General features: G+C 47.2%; 1 protein-coding gene across 1 annotated transcript; it reads left to right on the forward strand.

The window, feature by feature from the left end:
- Positions 1-5,644: 5,644 nt before the first annotated feature.
- Positions 5,645-15,463, forward strand: ctc1 (CTS telomere maintenance complex component 1; the record flags this gene model as incomplete). Its single annotated transcript, XM_038985517.1, has 7 exons — positions 5,645-5,655; positions 6,088-6,179; positions 7,915-8,071; positions 13,540-13,614; positions 14,807-14,963; positions 15,096-15,160; positions 15,307-15,463. Coding segments are annotated over exons 4-7 (405 nt in total), but the record flags the coding sequence as incomplete, so codon positions are not given.
- Between the last annotated feature and the right edge of the window lie 1,807 nt (positions 15,464-17,270).

Here is a 17,270-nt window from a genome sequence, read left to right on the forward strand (position 1 = left end):
TTTGGAACTCCGAACTCTGGATAAATGGGGGAAAAATTATAGACCAAGAAATCACACAGAGCCACAGACCACAGAGCCACAGACGACCTTCATCACCCAGACCACAGACCACAGAGCCACAGATAACCTTCATCACCCAGACCACAGACCACAGAGCCACAGATAACCTTCATCATTGCCATCCAGACCAGACCTGGATTTCAAATACTTAAACAATTATTTCAAATACTTTATCTGTGGCTGTTTGAGTTTGCCTTGCTTAACGGGCTAGACGTGCCGCTAGCGACCCAACTTGACAACATCCGGTGAAATTGCAGAGCGCGAAATTCAAATAACAGAAATCGTAATATTAAACATTCATAAAAATACAAGTGTCATATATAATTTAAAAGCGTAACTTCTTGTTAATCCAGCCGCTTTGTCAGATTTCAAAAAGGCTTTACGGCGAAAGCACACCATGCGATTATCTGAGGACAGCGCCCCGCGTACAAAAGCATTAAAAACATTTTCCAAACCAGCAGAGGTGTCACGAAAGTCAGAAAAAGTGATAAAATAAATCACTTACCTTTGAAGATCTTCCTCTGTTTGCAATCCCAAGGGTCCCAGCTATATAACAAATGGTCGTTTTTGTTCGATAAAGTCCTTCTTTATATCCCAAAAAAGTCAGTTTAGTTGGCGCGCTTGACTCAGTAATCCACCGGTTTCCCTCGTTCAAAATGCAGACAAATGAATCCCGTAAGTTACCAATAAACTTCGTCCAAACAAGTCAAACAACGTTTCTAATCAATCCTCAGGTACCCTAATATGTAAATAAACGATCAAATTTAAGACGGAGAATAGTGTGTTCAATACCGGAGATAAATAACGAAGTGCACGCCCTCATCCACGAGCGCCACAACACTACAGTCAAAATGAGAGCCACCTAGAAAAACTACAAATTCTGGCTCATTTTTCAAAAAATGTCAATGTCAATCTACCCCATCTATTCTGTCGGTCAACTTGTCCTTATGTGCAATAAATCATTATTCTAAACTCTGGGACACTTGGGGGATGTTTTAGATCCCAAATTAAGAGAACCTCCAAAAAATAATATAGATATAAAAAATATATAGATATTTTTAGTAATTTTTTTTACCCCTTTTTTCTCCCCGTGATATCCAATTACGATCTTATCTCATGGCTGTAACTTCCCAAGGGGCTCGGGAGAGGTGAAGGTTGAGTCATCTGTCCTCTGAAACATGACCCGCCAAGCCGCGCTTCTTTACACCCGCTCGCTTAACCTGGAAGCTGTACCAAGCCGCGCTTCTTTACACCCGCTCGCTTAACCTGGAAGCTGTACCAAGCCGCGCTTCTTTACACCCGCTCGCTTAACCTGGAAGCTGTATCAAGCCGCGCTTCTTTACACCCGCTCGCTTAACCTGGAAGCTGTACCAAGCCGCGCTTCTTTACACCCGCTCGCTTAACCTGGAAGCTGTACCAATGTGTCAGAGGAAAAACTGTTCGACTGACAACCGAAATCAGCCTGCAGGCGCCCGGCCTGTCACAAGGAGTCGCTCGAGCGATGATGAGCCAAGTAAAGCCCCCAGGCTGTAGTGATGGGATCGAACCCCAGGCTGTAGTGATGGGATCGAACCCCAGGCTGTAGTGATGGGATCGAACCCCAGGCTGTAGTGATGGGATCGAACCCCAGGCTGTAGTGATGGGATCGAACCCCAGGCTGTAGTGATGGGATCGAACCCCAGGCTGTAGTGATGGGATCGAACCCCAGGCTGTAGTGATGGGATCGAACCCCAGGCTGTAGTGATGGGATCGAACCCCAGGCTGTACTGATGGGATCGAACCCCAGGCTGTAGTGATGCTAACTCTCTCTCCTCTGCTCTCATCCTCCTAGACCTATCGGCTGCCTTCGATACTGTGAAGTATCACATTTTCATTTCATTTCATTACAGTACAACGGTTTGATTTGTTTGATCTTAGCTAGCTACATAGCCGTCTTTGTATCAAAGATAATTGTGTAGTTTGTGTAGTTTAGAGTAAGTATCTAGGTTAGCTAGCCAGCTATTTTCGTTCTTTTAACGTAACGTAACGTAGTCAACACTGCTAGCTAGCCAGCTAGCCACCGAATAGCAGCACTGTAGAAACTATTACATTCAACGGAACAACGGAACGACTTGATTAGTGTAGTGTTAGCTAGCTAGATAGTTGTCTTTGCTGTCTTTGTATCTAAGATAATTGTGTAGTTTAGACTAATTCGGTTAGCTAGCCAGCTATTTTCGTCCTTTTAACGTAACGTAACGTAGTCAACACTGCTAGCTAGCCAGCTAGCCACCGAATAGCAACACTGTAGAAACTATTACATTCAACGGATCAACGGAACGACTTGATTAGTGTAGTGTTAGCTAGCTACATAGTTGTCTTTGCTGTCCTTGTATCTAAGACAATTGTGTAGTTTAGACTAATTATCTAGCCAGTTACCGAGGTTACCTAGCTAGCTATCGAGGTTACCTAGCCAGCTACACTCTCAAACAAAGTCAACAACGCAGCCACTGCTAGCTAGCCTACTTCAGCAGTACTGTATCATTTTAATCATTTTGGTCAATAAGATTTCTGCAACGTAAGCTTAACTTTCTGAACATTCGAGACGTGTAGTCCACTTGTCATTCCAATCTCCTTTGCATTAGCGTAGCCTCTTCTGTAGCCTGTCAACTATGTGTCTGTCTATCCCTGTTCTCTCCTCTCTGCACAGACCATACAAACGCTTCACACCGCGTGGCCGCGGCCACCCTAACCTGGTGGTCCCAGCGCGCACGACCCACGTGGAGTTCCAGGTCTCCGGCAGCCTCTGGAACTGCCGATCTGCGGCCAACAAGGCAGAGTTCATCTCAGCCTATGCTTCCCTCCAGTCCCTCGACTTCTTGGCACTGACGGAAACATGGATCACCACAGATAACACTGCTACTCCTACTGCTCTCTCCTCGTCTGCCCACGTGTTCTCGCACACCCCGAGAGCTTCTGGTCAGCGGGGTGGTGGCACCGGGATCCTCATCTCTCCCAAGTGGTCATTCTCCCTTTCTCCCCTTACCCATCTGTCTATCGCCTCCTTTGAATTCCATGCTGTCACAGTTACCAGCCCTTTCAAGCTTAACATCCTTATCATTTATCGCCCTCCAGGTTCCCTCGGAGAGTTCATCAATGAGCTTGATGCCTTGATAAGCTCCTTTCCTGAGGACGGCTCACCTCTCACAGTTCTGGGTGACTTTAACCTCCCCACGTCTACCTTTGACTCATTCCTCTCTGCCTCCTTCTTTCCACTCCTCTCCTCTTTTGACCTCACCCTCTCACCTTCCCCCCCTACTCACAAGGCAGGCAATACGCTTGACCTCATCTTTACTAGATGCTGTTCTTCCACTAACCTCATTGCAACTCCCCTCCAAGTCTCCGACCACTACCTTGTATCCTTTTCCCTCTCGCTCTCATCCAACACTTCCCACACTGCCCCTACTCGGATGGTATCGCGCCGTCCCAACCTTCGCTCTCTCTCCCCCGCTACTCTCTCCTCTTCCATCCTATCATCTCTTCCCTCTGCTCAAACCTTCTCCAACCTATCTCCTGATTCTGCCTCCTCAACCCTCCTCTCCTCCCTTTCTGCATCCTTTGACTCTCTATGTCCCCTATCCTCCAGGCCGGCTCGGTCCTCCCCTCCTGCTCCGTGGCTCGACGACTCATTGCGAGCTCACAGAACAGGGCTCCGGGCAGCCGAGCGGAAATGGAGGAAAACTCGCCTCCCTGCGGACCTGGCATCCTTTCACTCCCTCCTCTCTACATTTTCCTCTTCTGTCTCTACTGCTAAAGCCACTTTCTACCACTCTAAATTCCAAGCATCTGCCTCTAACCCTAGGAAGCTCTTTGCCACCTTCTCCTCCCTCCTGAATCCTCCTCCCCCTCCCCCCCCCCCCCTCCCTCTCTGCGGATGACTTCGTCAACCATTTTGAAAAGAAGGTCGACGACATCCGATCCTCGTTTGCTAAGTCAAACGACACCGCTGGTTCTGCTCACACTGCCCTACCCTGTGCTCTGACCTCTTTCTCCCCTCTCTCTCCAGATGAAATCTCGCGTCTTGTGACGGCCGGCCGCCCAACAACCTGCCCGCTTGACCCTATCCCCTCCTCTCTTCTCCAGACCATTTCCGGAGACCTTCTCCCTTACCTCACCTCGCTCATCAACTCATCCTTGACCGCTGGCTACGTCCCTTCCGTCTTCAAGAGAGCGAGAGTTGCACCCCTTCTGAAAAAACCTACACTCGATCCCTCCGATGTCAACAACTACAGACCAGTATCCCTTCTTTCTTTTCTCTCCAAAACTCTCGAACGTGCCGTCCTTGGCCAGCTCTCCTGCTATCTCTCTCAGAATGACCTTCTTGATCCAAATCAGTCAGGTTTCAAGACTAGTCATTCAACTGAGACTGCTCTTCTCTGTATCACGGAGGCGCTCCGCACTGCTAAAGCTAACTCTCTCTCCTCTGCTCTCATCCTCCTAGACCTATCGGCTGCCTTCGATACTGTGAACCATCAGATCCTCCTCTCCACCCTCTCCGAGTTGGGCATCTCCGGCGCGGCCCACGCTTGGATTGCGTCCTACCTGACAGGTCGCTCCTACCAGGTGGCGTGGCGAGAATCTGTCTCCTCACCACGTGCTCTCACCACTGGTGTCCCCCAGGGCTCTGTTCTAGGCCCTCTCCTATTCTCGCTATACACCAAGTCACTTGGCTCTGTCATAACCTCACATGGTCTCTCCTATCATTGCTATGCAGACGACACACAATTAATCTTCTCCTTTCCCCCTTCTGATGACCAGGTGGCGAATCGCATCTCTGCATGTCTGGCAGACATATCAGTGTGGATGACGGATCACCACCTCAAGCTGAACCTCGGCAAGACGGAGCTGCTCTTCCTCCCGGGGAAGGACTGCCCGTTCCATGATCTCGCCATCACGGTTGACAACTCCATTGTGTCCTCCTCCCAGAGCGCTAAGAACCTTGGCGTGATCCTGGACAACACCCTGTCGTTCTCAACTAACATCAAGGCGGTGGCCCGTTCCTGTAGGTTCATGCTCTACAACATCCGCAGAGTACGACCCTGCCTCACACAGGAAGCGGCGCAGGTCCTAATCCAGGCACTTGTCATCTCCCGCCTGGATTACTGCAACTCGCTGTTGGCTGGGCTCCCTGCCTGTGCCATTAAACCCCTACAACTCATCCAGAACGCCGCAGCCCGTCTGGTGTTCAACCTTCCCAAGTTCTCTCACGTCACCCCGCTCCTCCGCTCTCTCCACTGGCTTCCAGTTGAAGCTCGCATCCGCTACAAGACCATGGTGCTTGCCTACGGAGCTGTGAGGGGAACGGCACCTCCGTACCTTCAGGCTCTGATCAGGCCCTACACCCAAACAAGGGCACTGCGTTCATCCACCTCTGGCCTGCTCGCCTCCCTACCACTGAGGAAGTACAGTTCCCGCTCAGCCCAGTCAAAACTGTTCGCTGCTCTGGCACCCCAATGGTGGAACAAACTCCCTCACGACGCCAGGACAGCGGAGTCAATCACCACCTTCCGGAGACACCTGAAACCCCACCTCTTTAAGGAATACCTAGGATAGGATAAAGTAATCCTTCTGACCCCCCCCCCCCCCCCCCCTTAAAAGATTTAGATGCACTATTGTAAAGTGGCTGTTCCACTGGATGTCATAAGGTGAATGCACCAATTTGTAAGTCGCTCTGGATAAGAGCGTCTGCTAAATGACTTAAATGTAAATGTAAATGGGATCGAACCCCAGGCTGTAGTGATGGGATCGAACCCCAGGCTGTAGTGATGGCGTAACACTGAGCTCATGAAGTGATTAGATTTTCAAAAACATTTGAGTGATTAGAGGGACAATAGAGTGCTGAGTACCAGGCAGGTAGCAAGTTTGGTAGACTAGTAATGACCATCAGCAGCATCAGCGCTTGGAGAAGCCTAGTTACTGTGACTAAACGGTCGGGCAGACCAGGTAGGCTCAGGTACCATCATCACCATCACCTCTCTCTGTGTGTTGTAGCAGTGGGGTGGATCTGGTCTCGTTCCATGGAGTCATCTCTCAGAGGATCACCCTACAGAGAGGAACGACCACACACACTCCCACACAGAGAGGTACGAGACACACACTCCTACACGGAGAGGTACGAGACACACACTCCTACACGGAGAGGTACGAGACACACAATCCTGCACGGAGAGGTACGAGACACACAATCCTGCACGGAGAGGTACGAGACACACACTCCTACACGGAGAGGTACGAGTCACGCACTCCTACACAGAGAGGTACGAGACACACACTCCTACACAGAGAGGTACGAGACACACACTCCTACACGGAGAGGTACGAGACACGCACTCCTACACGGAGAGGTACGAGACACGCACTCCTACACGGAGAGGTACGAGACACACACTCCTACACGGAGAGGAACGAGACACACACTCCTACACGGAGAGGTACGAGACACACACTCCTACACGGAGAGGTACGAGACACACACTCCTACACGGAGAGGTACGAGACACACACTCCTACACGGAGAGGTACGAGACACACACTCCTACACGGAGAGGTACGAGACACACACTCCTACACGGAGAGGTACGAGACACACACTCCTACACGGAGAGGTACGAGACACACACTCCTACACGGAGAGGTACGAGACACACACTCCTACACGGAGAGGTACGAGACACACACTCCTACACGGAGAGGTACGAGACACACACTCCTACACGGAGAGGTACGAGACACACACTCCTACACGGAGAGGTACGAGACACACACTCCTACACGGAGAGGTACGAGACACACACTCCTACACGGAGAGGTACGAGACACACACTCCTACACGGAGAGGTACGAGACACACACTCCTACACGGAGAGGTACGAGACACACACTCCTACACGGAGAGGTACGAGACACACACTCCTACACGGAGAGGTACGAGACACACACTCCTGCACGGAGAGGTACGAGACACACACTCCTGCACGGAGAGGTACGAGACACACACTCCTGCACGGAGAGGTACGAGACACACACTCCTGCACGGAGAGGTACGAGACACACACTCCTGCACGGAGAGGTACGAGACACACACTCCTGCACGGAGAGGTACGAGACACACACTCCTACACGGAGAGGTACGAGACACACACTCCTACACGGAGAGGTACGAGACACACACTCCTACACGGAGAGGTACGAGACACACACTCCTACACGGAGAGGTACGAGACACACACTCCTACACGGAGAGGTACGAGACACACACTCCTACACGGAGAGGTACGAGACACACACTCCTACACGGAGAGGTACGAGACACACACTCCTACACGGAGAGGTACGAGACACACACTCCTACACGGAGAGGTACGAGACACACACTCCTACACGGAGAGGTACGAGACACACACGAGGAGGGTTTCTCTCCAGGAACAGGGTTGGAGTTAAAACCTACAGGAGGGTATCTCTCCAGGAACAGGGTTGGAGTTAAAACCTACAGGAGGGTTTCTCCAGGAACATGGTTGGAGTTAAAACCTACAGGAGGGTATCTCTCCAGGAAAAGGGTTGGAGTTAAAACCTACAGGAGGGTTTCTCTCCAGGAAAAGGGTTGGAGTTAAAACCTACAGGAGGGTATCTCTCCAGGAAAAGGGTTGGAGTTAAAACCTACAGGAGGGTTTCTCTCCAGGAACAGGGTTGGAGTTCGGCGTAGATGTTGATTCAATGTGTCTGTGTTTGACCTGTGTGTTTGTGTTTGACCTGTGTGTCTGTGTATGACCTGTGTGTCTGTGTTTGACCTGTGTGTCTGTGTTTGACCTGTGTGTGCAGACGTGGAGGCAGGGCTGAGTGTGAGGTTGACGGTGTGTGTGGAGCCCAGAGGGCGGAGCCTGCAGGTCTATTTGGACCTAAGCCGCACCCCCTACCCTCCCGGCCTGGTACCTGGAAACACTGTCCTGTTAACCAGCTTCCAACGCAGGCTGTCACGGTAACACATCAAACACGCTGTCACGGTAACACATCCAACAGGCTGTCACGGTAACACATCAAACACGCTGTCACGGTAACACATCCAACACGCTGTCACGGTAACACATCCAACACGCTGTCACGGTAACACATCCAACACGCTGTCACGGTAACACATCCAACACGCTGTCACGGTAACACATCCAACACGCTGTCACGGTAACACATCCAACACGCTGTCACGGTAACACATCCAACACGCTGTCACGGTAACACATCCAACACGCTGTCACGGTAACACATCCAACACGCTGTCACGGTAACACATCCAACACGCTGTCACGGTAACACATCCAACACGCTGTCACGGTAACACATCCAACACGCTGTCACGGTAACACATCCAACACGCTGTCACGGTAACACATCCAACACGCTGTCACGGTAACACATCCAACACGCTGTCACGGTAACACATCCAACACGCTGTCACGGTAACACATCCAACACGCTGTCACGGTAACACATCCAACACGCTGTCACGGTAACACATCCAACGCAGGCTGTCACGGTAACACATCCAACGCAGGCTGTCACGGTAACACATCCAACGCAGGCTGTCACGGTAACACATCCAACGCAGGCTGTCACGGTAACACATCCAACGCAGGCTGTCACGGTAACACATCCAACGCAGGCTGTCACGGTAACACATCCAACGCAGGCTGTCACGGTAACACATCCAACGCAGGCTGTCACGGTAACACATCCAACGCAGGCTGTCACGGTAACACATCCAACGCAGGCTGTCACGGTAACACATCCAACGCAGGCTGTCACGGTAACACATCCAACGCAGGCTGTCACGGTAACACATCCAACGCAGGCTGTCACGGTAACACATCCAACGCAGGCTGTCACGGTAACACATCCAACGCAGGCTGTCACGGTAACACATCCAACGCAGGCTGTCACGGTAACACATCCAACGCAGGCTGTCACGGTAACACATCCAACGCAGGCTGTCACGGTAACACATCCAACGCAGGCTGTCACGGTAACACATCCAACGCAGGCTGTCACGGTAACACATCCAACGCAGGCTGTCACGGTAACACATCCAACGCAGGCTGTCACGGTAACACATCCAACGCAGGCTGTCACGGTAACACATCCAACGCAGGCTGTCACGGTAACACATCCAACGCAGGCTGTCACGGTAACACATCCAACGCAGGCTGTCACGGTAACACATCCAACGCAGGCTGTCACGGTAACACATCCAACGCAGGCTGTCACGGTAACACATCCAACGCAGGCTGTCACGGTAACACATCCAACGCAGGCTGTCACGGTAACACATCCAACGCAGGCTGTCACGGTAACACATCCAACGCAGGCTGTCACGGTAACACATCCAACGCAGGCTGTCACGGTAACACATCCAACGCAGGCTGTCACGGTAACACATCCAACGCAGGCTGTCACGGTAACACATCCAACGCAGGCTGTCACGGTAACACATCCAACGCAGGCTGTCACGGTAACACATCCAACGCAGGCTGTCACGGTAACACATCCAACGCAGGCTGTCACGGTAACACATCCAACGCAGGCTGTCACGGTAACACATCCAACGCAGGCTGTCACGGTAACACATCCAACGCAGGCTGTCACGGTAACACATCCAACGCAGGCTGTCACGGTAACACATCCAACGCAGGCTGTCACGGTAACACATCCAACGCAGGCTGTCACGGTAACACATCCAACACGCTGTCACCTCAGAAGGTGTATTAAAACACTCCAGAAGGTGTATTAAAACACTCCAGAAGGTGTATTAAAACACTCCAGAAGGTGTATTAAAACACTCCAGAAGGTGTATTAAAACACCCCAGAAGGTGTATTAAAACACCCCAGAAGGTGTATTAAAACACCCCAGAAGGTGTATTAAAACACCCCAGAAGGTGTATTAAAACACCCCAGAAGGTGTATTAAAACACCTCAGAAGGTGTATTAAAACTCCTCAGAAGGTGTATTAAAACTCCTCAGAAGGTGTATTAAAACTCCTCAGAAGGTGTATTAAAACTCCTCAGAAGGTGTATTAAAACTCCTCAGAAGGTGTATTAAAACTCCTCAGAAGGTGTATTAAAACTCCTCAGAAGGTGTATTAAAACTCCTCAGAAGGTGTATTAAAACTCCTCAGAAGGTGTATTAAAACTCCTCAGAAGGTGTATTAAAACTCCTCAGAAGGTGTATTAAAACACTTCAGAAGGTGTATTAAAACACTTCAGAAGGTGTATTAAAACACTTCAGAAGGTGTATTAAAACACTTCAGAAGGTGTATTAAAACACTTCAGAAGGTGTATTAAAACACTTCAGAAGGTGTATTAAAACTCCTCAGAAGGTGTATTAAAACTCCTCAGAAGGTGTATTAAAACTCCTCAAGTGTTTTAAAACACTCCAGAAGGTGTATTAAAACTCCTCAGAAGGTGTATTAAAACACTCCAGAAGGTGTATTAAAACTCCTCAGAAGGTGTATTAAAACACTTCAGAAGGTGTATTAAAACACTCCAGAAGGTGTATTAAAACACTCCAGAAGGTGTATTAAAACTCTTCAGAAGGTGTATTAAAACACTTCAGAAGGTGTATTAAAACACTTCAGAAGGTGTATTAAAACACTCCAGAAGGTGTATTAAAACACTCCAGAAGGTGTATTAAAACACTCCAGAAGGTGTATTAAAACACTCCAGAAGGTGTATTAAAACACTCCAGAAGGTGTATTAAAACACTCCAGAAGGTGTATTAAAACTCTCCAGAAGGTGTATTAAAACTCCTCAGAAGGTGTATTAAAACACTCCAGAAGGTGTATTAAAACTCCTCAGAAGGTGTATTAAAACTCCTCAGAAGGTGTATTAAAACTCCTCAGAAGGTGTATTAAAACACTCCAGAAGGTGTATTAAAACTCCTCAGAAGGTGTATTAAAACACTTCAGAAGGTGTATTAAAACACTCCAGAAGGTGTATTAAAACACTCCAGAAGGTGTATTAAAACACTTCAGAAGGTGTATTAAAACACTCCAGAAGGTGTATTAAAACTCTTCAGAAGGTGTATTAAAACACTCCAGAAGGTGTATTAAAACTCTTCAGAAGGTGTATTAAAACACTCCAGAAGGTGTATTAAAACACTCCAGAAGGTGTATTAAAACACTCCAGGTGTATTAAAACACTCCAGAAGGTGTATTAAAACACTCCAGAAGGTGTATTAAAACACTCCAGAAGGTGTATTGAAACACTCCAGAAGGTGTATTGAAACACTCCAGAAGGTGTATTGAAACACTCCAGAAGGTGTATTGAAACACTCCAGAAGGTGTATTGAAACACTCCAGAAGGTGTATTGAAACACTCCAGAAGGTGTATTAAAACACTCCAGAAGGTGTATTAAAACACTCCAGAAGGTGTATTAAAACACTCCAGAAGGTGTATTAAAACACTCCAGAAGGTGTATTAAAACTCTTCAGAAGGTGTATTAAAACACTTCAGAAGGTGTATTAAAACACTTCAGAAGGTGTATTAAAACTCCTCAGAAGGTGTATTAAAACTCCTCAGAAGGTGTATTAAAACTCCTCAGAAGGTGTATTAAAACACTTCAGAAGGTGTATTAAAACACTTCAGAAGGTGTATTAAAACTCCTCAGAAGGTGTATTAAAACACTCCAGAAGGTGTATTAAAACTCCTCAGAAGGTGTATTAAAACACTTCAGAAGGTGTATTAAAACTCCTCAGAAGGTGTATTAAAACACTCCAGAAGGTGTATTAAAACACTTCAGAAGGTGTATTAAAACTCCTCAGAAGGTGTATTAAAACACTCCAGAAGGTGTATTAAAACTCCTCAGAAGGTGTATTAAAACTCCTCAGAAAGTGTTTTAAAACACTCCAGAAGGTGTATTAAAACTCCTCAGAAGGTGTATTAAAACACTCCAGAAGGTGTATTAAAACTCCTCAGAAGGTGTATTAAAACACTCCAGAAGGTGTATTAAAACTCCTCAGAAGGTGTATTAAAACACTCCAGAAGGTGTATTAAAACACTCCAGAAGGTGTATTAAAACTCTTCAGAAGGTGTATTAAAACACTTCAGAAGGTGTATTAAAACACTTCAGAAGGTGTATTAAAACTCCTCAGAAGGTGTATTAAAACTCCTCAGAAGGTGTATTAAAACTCCTCAGAAGGTGTATTAAAACTCCTCAGAAGGTGTATTAAAACACTCCAGAAGGTGTATTAAAACTCCTCAGAAGGTGTATTAAAACTCCTCAGAAGGTGTATTAAAACTCCTCAGAAGGTGTATTAAAACTCCTCAGAAGGTGTATTAAAACACTCCAGAAGGTGTATTAAAACACCTCAGAAGGTGTATTAAAACTCCTCAGAAGGTGTATTAAAACACTCCAGAAGGTGTATTAAAACTCCTCAGAAGGTGTATTAAAACACTCCAGAAGGTGTATTAAAACTCCTCAGAAGGTGTATTAAAACACTTCAGAAGGTGTATTAAAACACTCCAGAAGGTGTATTAAAACACTCCAGAAGGTGTATTAAAACACTCCAGAAGGTGTATTAAAACACTCCAGAAGGTGTATTAAAACACTCCAGAAGGTGTATTAAAACACTCCAGAAGGTGTATTAAAACACTCCAGAAGGTGTATTAAAACACTCCAGAAGGTGTATTAAAACACTCCAGAAGGTGTATTAAAACACTTCAGAAGGTGTATTAAAACACTCCAGAAGGTGTATTAAAACACCCCAGAAGGTGTATTAAAACTCCTCAGAAGGTGTATTAAAACTCCTCAGAAGGTGTATTAAAACACTCCAGAAGGTGTATTAAAACACTCCAGAAGGTGTATTAAAACACTTCAGAAGGTGTATTAAAACACTTCAGAAGGTGTATTAAAACTCCTCAGAAGGTGTATTAAAACACTCCAGAAGGTGTATTAAAACACTCCAGAAGGTGTATTAAAACTCCTCAGAAGGTGTATTAAAACTCCTCAGAAGGTGTATTAAAACTCCTCAGAAGGTGTATTAAAACACTCCAGAAGGTGTATTAAAACTCCTCAGAAGGTGTATTAAAACTCCTCAGAAGGTGTATTAAAACTCCTCAGAAGGTGTATTAAAACACCTCAGAAGGTGTATTAAAACACCTCAGAAGGTGTATTAAAACACCTCAGAAGGTGTATTAAAACTCCTCAGAAGGTGTATTAAAATTCCTCAGAAGGTGTATTAAAACACTTCAGAAGGTGTATTAAAACACTCCAGAAGGTGTATTAAAACACTCCAGAAGGTGTATTAAAACACTCCAGAAGGTGTATTAAAACACTCCAGAAGGTGTATTAAAACACTTCAGAAGGTGTATTAAAATGCTTCAGCCCAGCTTGAACAAAAAAGGTTAAAAAAAAAGGTAGTCAGGTGCTCAACTTATTTTGTGTGTTTGTGTGTTGCAGGGTAGGAGGGGTGTATTGTCGTTCTGTCCCAGTCAGCTGTTTGACCATCATGGCCCTGGGAAAGACTGACACCCAGTGAGTCCTCTCCTCCTCTCCTCATTCACTCGACCTCATCTCCTCCTCCACTCTCCTCCTCTCCTCATTCACTCGACCTCCTCTCCTCCTCCACTCTCCTCCTCTCCTCATTCACTCGACCTCCTCTCCTCCTCCACTCTCCTCCTCTCCTCATTCACTCGACCTCCTCTCCTCCTCCACTCTCCTCCTGTCCTCATTCACTCTGCCTCCTCTCCTCATTCACTCTGCCTCATCTCCTCATTCACTCTGCCTCCTCTCCTCATTCACTCTGCCTCCTCTCCTCATTCACTCTGCCTACTCTCCTCCTCCACTCTGCCTCCTCTCCTCATTCACTCTACCTCCTCTCCTCATTCACTCTGCCTCCTCTCCTCATTCACTCTGCCTCCTCTCCTCCTCCACTCTGCCTCCTCTCCTCATTCACTCTACCTCCTCTCCTCATTCACTCTGCCTCCTCTCCTCATTCACTCTGCCTCCTCTCCTCCTCCACTCTGCCTCCTCTCCTCCTCCACTCTACCTCCTCTCCTCATTCACTCTACCTCCTCTCCTCATTCACTCTACCTCCTCTCCTTCTCCACTCTACCTCCTCTCCTTCTCCACTCTGCCTCCTCCCCTCATTCACTCTACCTCCTCCCCTCGTTCACTCTACCTCCTCCCCTCGTTCACTCTACCTCCTCCCCTCGTTCACTCTACCTCCTCCCCTCGTTCACTCTACCTCCTCCCCTCGTTCACTCTACCTCCTCTCCTTCTCCACTCTGCCTCCTCTCCTCATTCACTCTACCTCCTCCTCATTCACTCTGCCTCCTCTCCTCCTCCACTCTACCTCCTCTCCTCATTCACTCTACCTCCTCTCCTCATTCACTCTGCCTCCTCTCCTCCTCCACTCTACCTCCTCTCCTCCTCCACTCTGCCTCCTCTCCTCATTCACTCTGCCTCCTCTCCTCATTCACTCTGCCTCCTCTCCTCATTCACTCTGCCTCCTCCATTTTCTCTCGACCTCCACCCTCTCCTCCATTTTCTCTCGACCTCCACCCTCTCCTCCATTTTCTCTCGACCTCCACCCTCTCCTCCATTTTCTCTCGACCTCCACCCTCTCCTCCATTTTCTCTCGACCTCCACCCTCTCCTCCATTTTCTCTCGACCTCCAGTCTGAAGTCTCTTCTCTCCTTTTCCTCTTCCTTGTCTCTCTCTCCAGGTCATGTGACTCTCCTCCGCCCATGATCCTTCTGGGTGTGTGGGCATTGGCAGGGGCAGAGCAGTGCATTGTGGGCCGGGTCAGAGGTCACGTGGTGTGTGTTCTCTACCTGCAGCTGCAGTGGACTTGCTCTCTGTGTGGCAGTATATACACACAGGTACACACAGCATACACAGACTCCCACACACACACAGTCAGTGTCAGTCTGTGGTTAGTAATCAGGAGTTCACAGAGTCATGGGAAAGGTTATTCCAGGTCACACAGCTAACTGTCTCTCTCTTTCATATAGGAGAGGTGTACTAGGTCTCAGCCTCCCTGTAATTCTACCTCTGCTGTGTTTCAGGCCGAAGCCAAGTGAGTTAACAAGTTTATCGTGTGTGTTGGGGTGTGTGTGTTTGCATATTTGTGTGAATTAATCGTGTGTGTGTGTGTGTGTGTGTGTGTGTGTGTGTGTGTGTGTGTGTGTGTGTGTGTGTGTGTGTGTGTGTGTGTGTGTACAGGGCAGCTGTAGAGGACGGCAGTGGAGAGGCCCATATTTGGTTCTCCTGTCCAGTCATTTCCGGTCTACTGGGGTTAGCCATGCCCCAGTGGGAGGGGCTTCAGAGGTCACTGAGGGTCAGAGGTCACCTCAGGGTCTACACACGGGGGCGGAGCCTGGTAAGGTCACTTAATCCGTCAATCAATTAATCACTTTTTGTATGTCCTTCTTGTGGGCACTTTATTGAGTCTGAAATGGCACCTTGTCCCTTGTATAACATGTTATGAGTCTGAAATGGCACCCTGTCCCTTATATAACATGTCTGAAATGGCACCTTGTCCCTTGTATAACATGTTATGAGTCTGAAATGGCACCTTGTCCCTTATATAACATGTTATGAGTCTGAAATGGCACCTTGTCCCTTATATAACATGTTATGAGTCTGAAATGGCACCTTGTCCCTTATATAACATGTTATGTGTCTGAAATGGCACCTTGTCCCTTATATAACATGTTATGGGTCTGAAATGGCACCTTGTCCCTTATATAACATGTTATGGGTCTGAAATGGCACCTTGTCCCTTATATAACATGTTATGTGTCTGAAATGGCACCTTGTCCCTTGTATAACATGTTATGAGTCTGAAATGGCACCTTGTCCCTTATATAACATGTTATGAGTCTGAAATGGCACCTTGTCCCTTGTATAACATGTTATGAGTCTGAAATGGCACCTTGTCCCTTATATAACATGTTATGAGTCTGAAATGGCACCCTGTACCTTATCTAACATGTTATGAGTTTGAAATGGCACCTTGTCCCTTGTATAACATGTTATGAGTCTAAAATGGCACCTTGTCCTATATATAACATGTTATGAGTCTCAAATGGCACCCTGTCCCTTATATAACATGTCTGAAATGGCACCTTGTCCCTTATATAACATGTTATGAGTCTGAAATGGCACCTTGTCCCTTATATAACATGTCTGAAATGGCACCTTGTCCCTTATATAACATGTCTGAAATGGCACCTTGTCCCTTATATAACATATGTCTGAAATGGCACCCTCTCCTTTATATAAAATGTCTGAAATGGCACCTTGTCCCTTATATAACATGTGTCTGAAATGGCACCTTGTCCCTTATATAACATGTCTGAAATGGCACCTTGTCCCTTATATAACATGTCTGAAATGGCACCTTGTCCCTTATATAACATGTGTCTGAAATGGCACCTTGTCCCTTATATAACATGTGTCTGAAATGGCACCTTGTCCCTTATATAACATGAGTCTGAAATGGCACCTTGTCCCTTATATAACATGTTATGTGTCTGAAATGGCACCTTGTCCCTTATATAACATGTCTGAACTGGCACCTTTGTCCCTTTACATAACATAGTGTCTGAAATGGCAACCTTTGTCCCTTATATAACATGTTATGAGTCTGAAATGGCCACCCTTGTCCCTTATATAACATTGTCTGAAATGGCAACCTGGTCCTCTTATAATGTAATGGCAACCTTGTCCCTAATAACATGTCTGAAATGGCACCCTTGTCCCTTATATAACATGTCTGAAATGGCACCTTGGTCCCTTATATAACATGTCTGAAATGGCACATTGTCCCTTATATAACATGTCTGAAATGCACCTTGTCCCTATTATAAGTGCCTGAAATGGCACCTTTGTTCCCTTATATAACCATGTGTCTGAATGGCACCTTGTCCCCTTATATAACATGTCTGAAATGGCACCTTGTCCCCTATATAACATGTTCTGCCAATGGCCCCTTGTCCATTATATAACATGTGTCTGAAATGGCACCTTGTCCCTTCTATAACATGTTATGTCTGAACCTGGCACCTTGTCCTTATAAACATGTTTAGAGTCTGAAATGGCAACCTTGTCCCTTATATAACATAGAGTCTGAATGACACCTTGTCCCTTTATATAACATGTGTCTGAAATGGCACCTTGTCCCT

Source organism: Salvelinus namaycush, unplaced genomic scaffold (assembly GCF_016432855.1).
Source record: "Salvelinus namaycush isolate Seneca unplaced genomic scaffold, SaNama_1.0 Scaffold3412, whole genome shotgun sequence".
Classification (NCBI taxonomy): domain Eukaryota; kingdom Metazoa; phylum Chordata; class Actinopteri; order Salmoniformes; family Salmonidae; genus Salvelinus; species Salvelinus namaycush.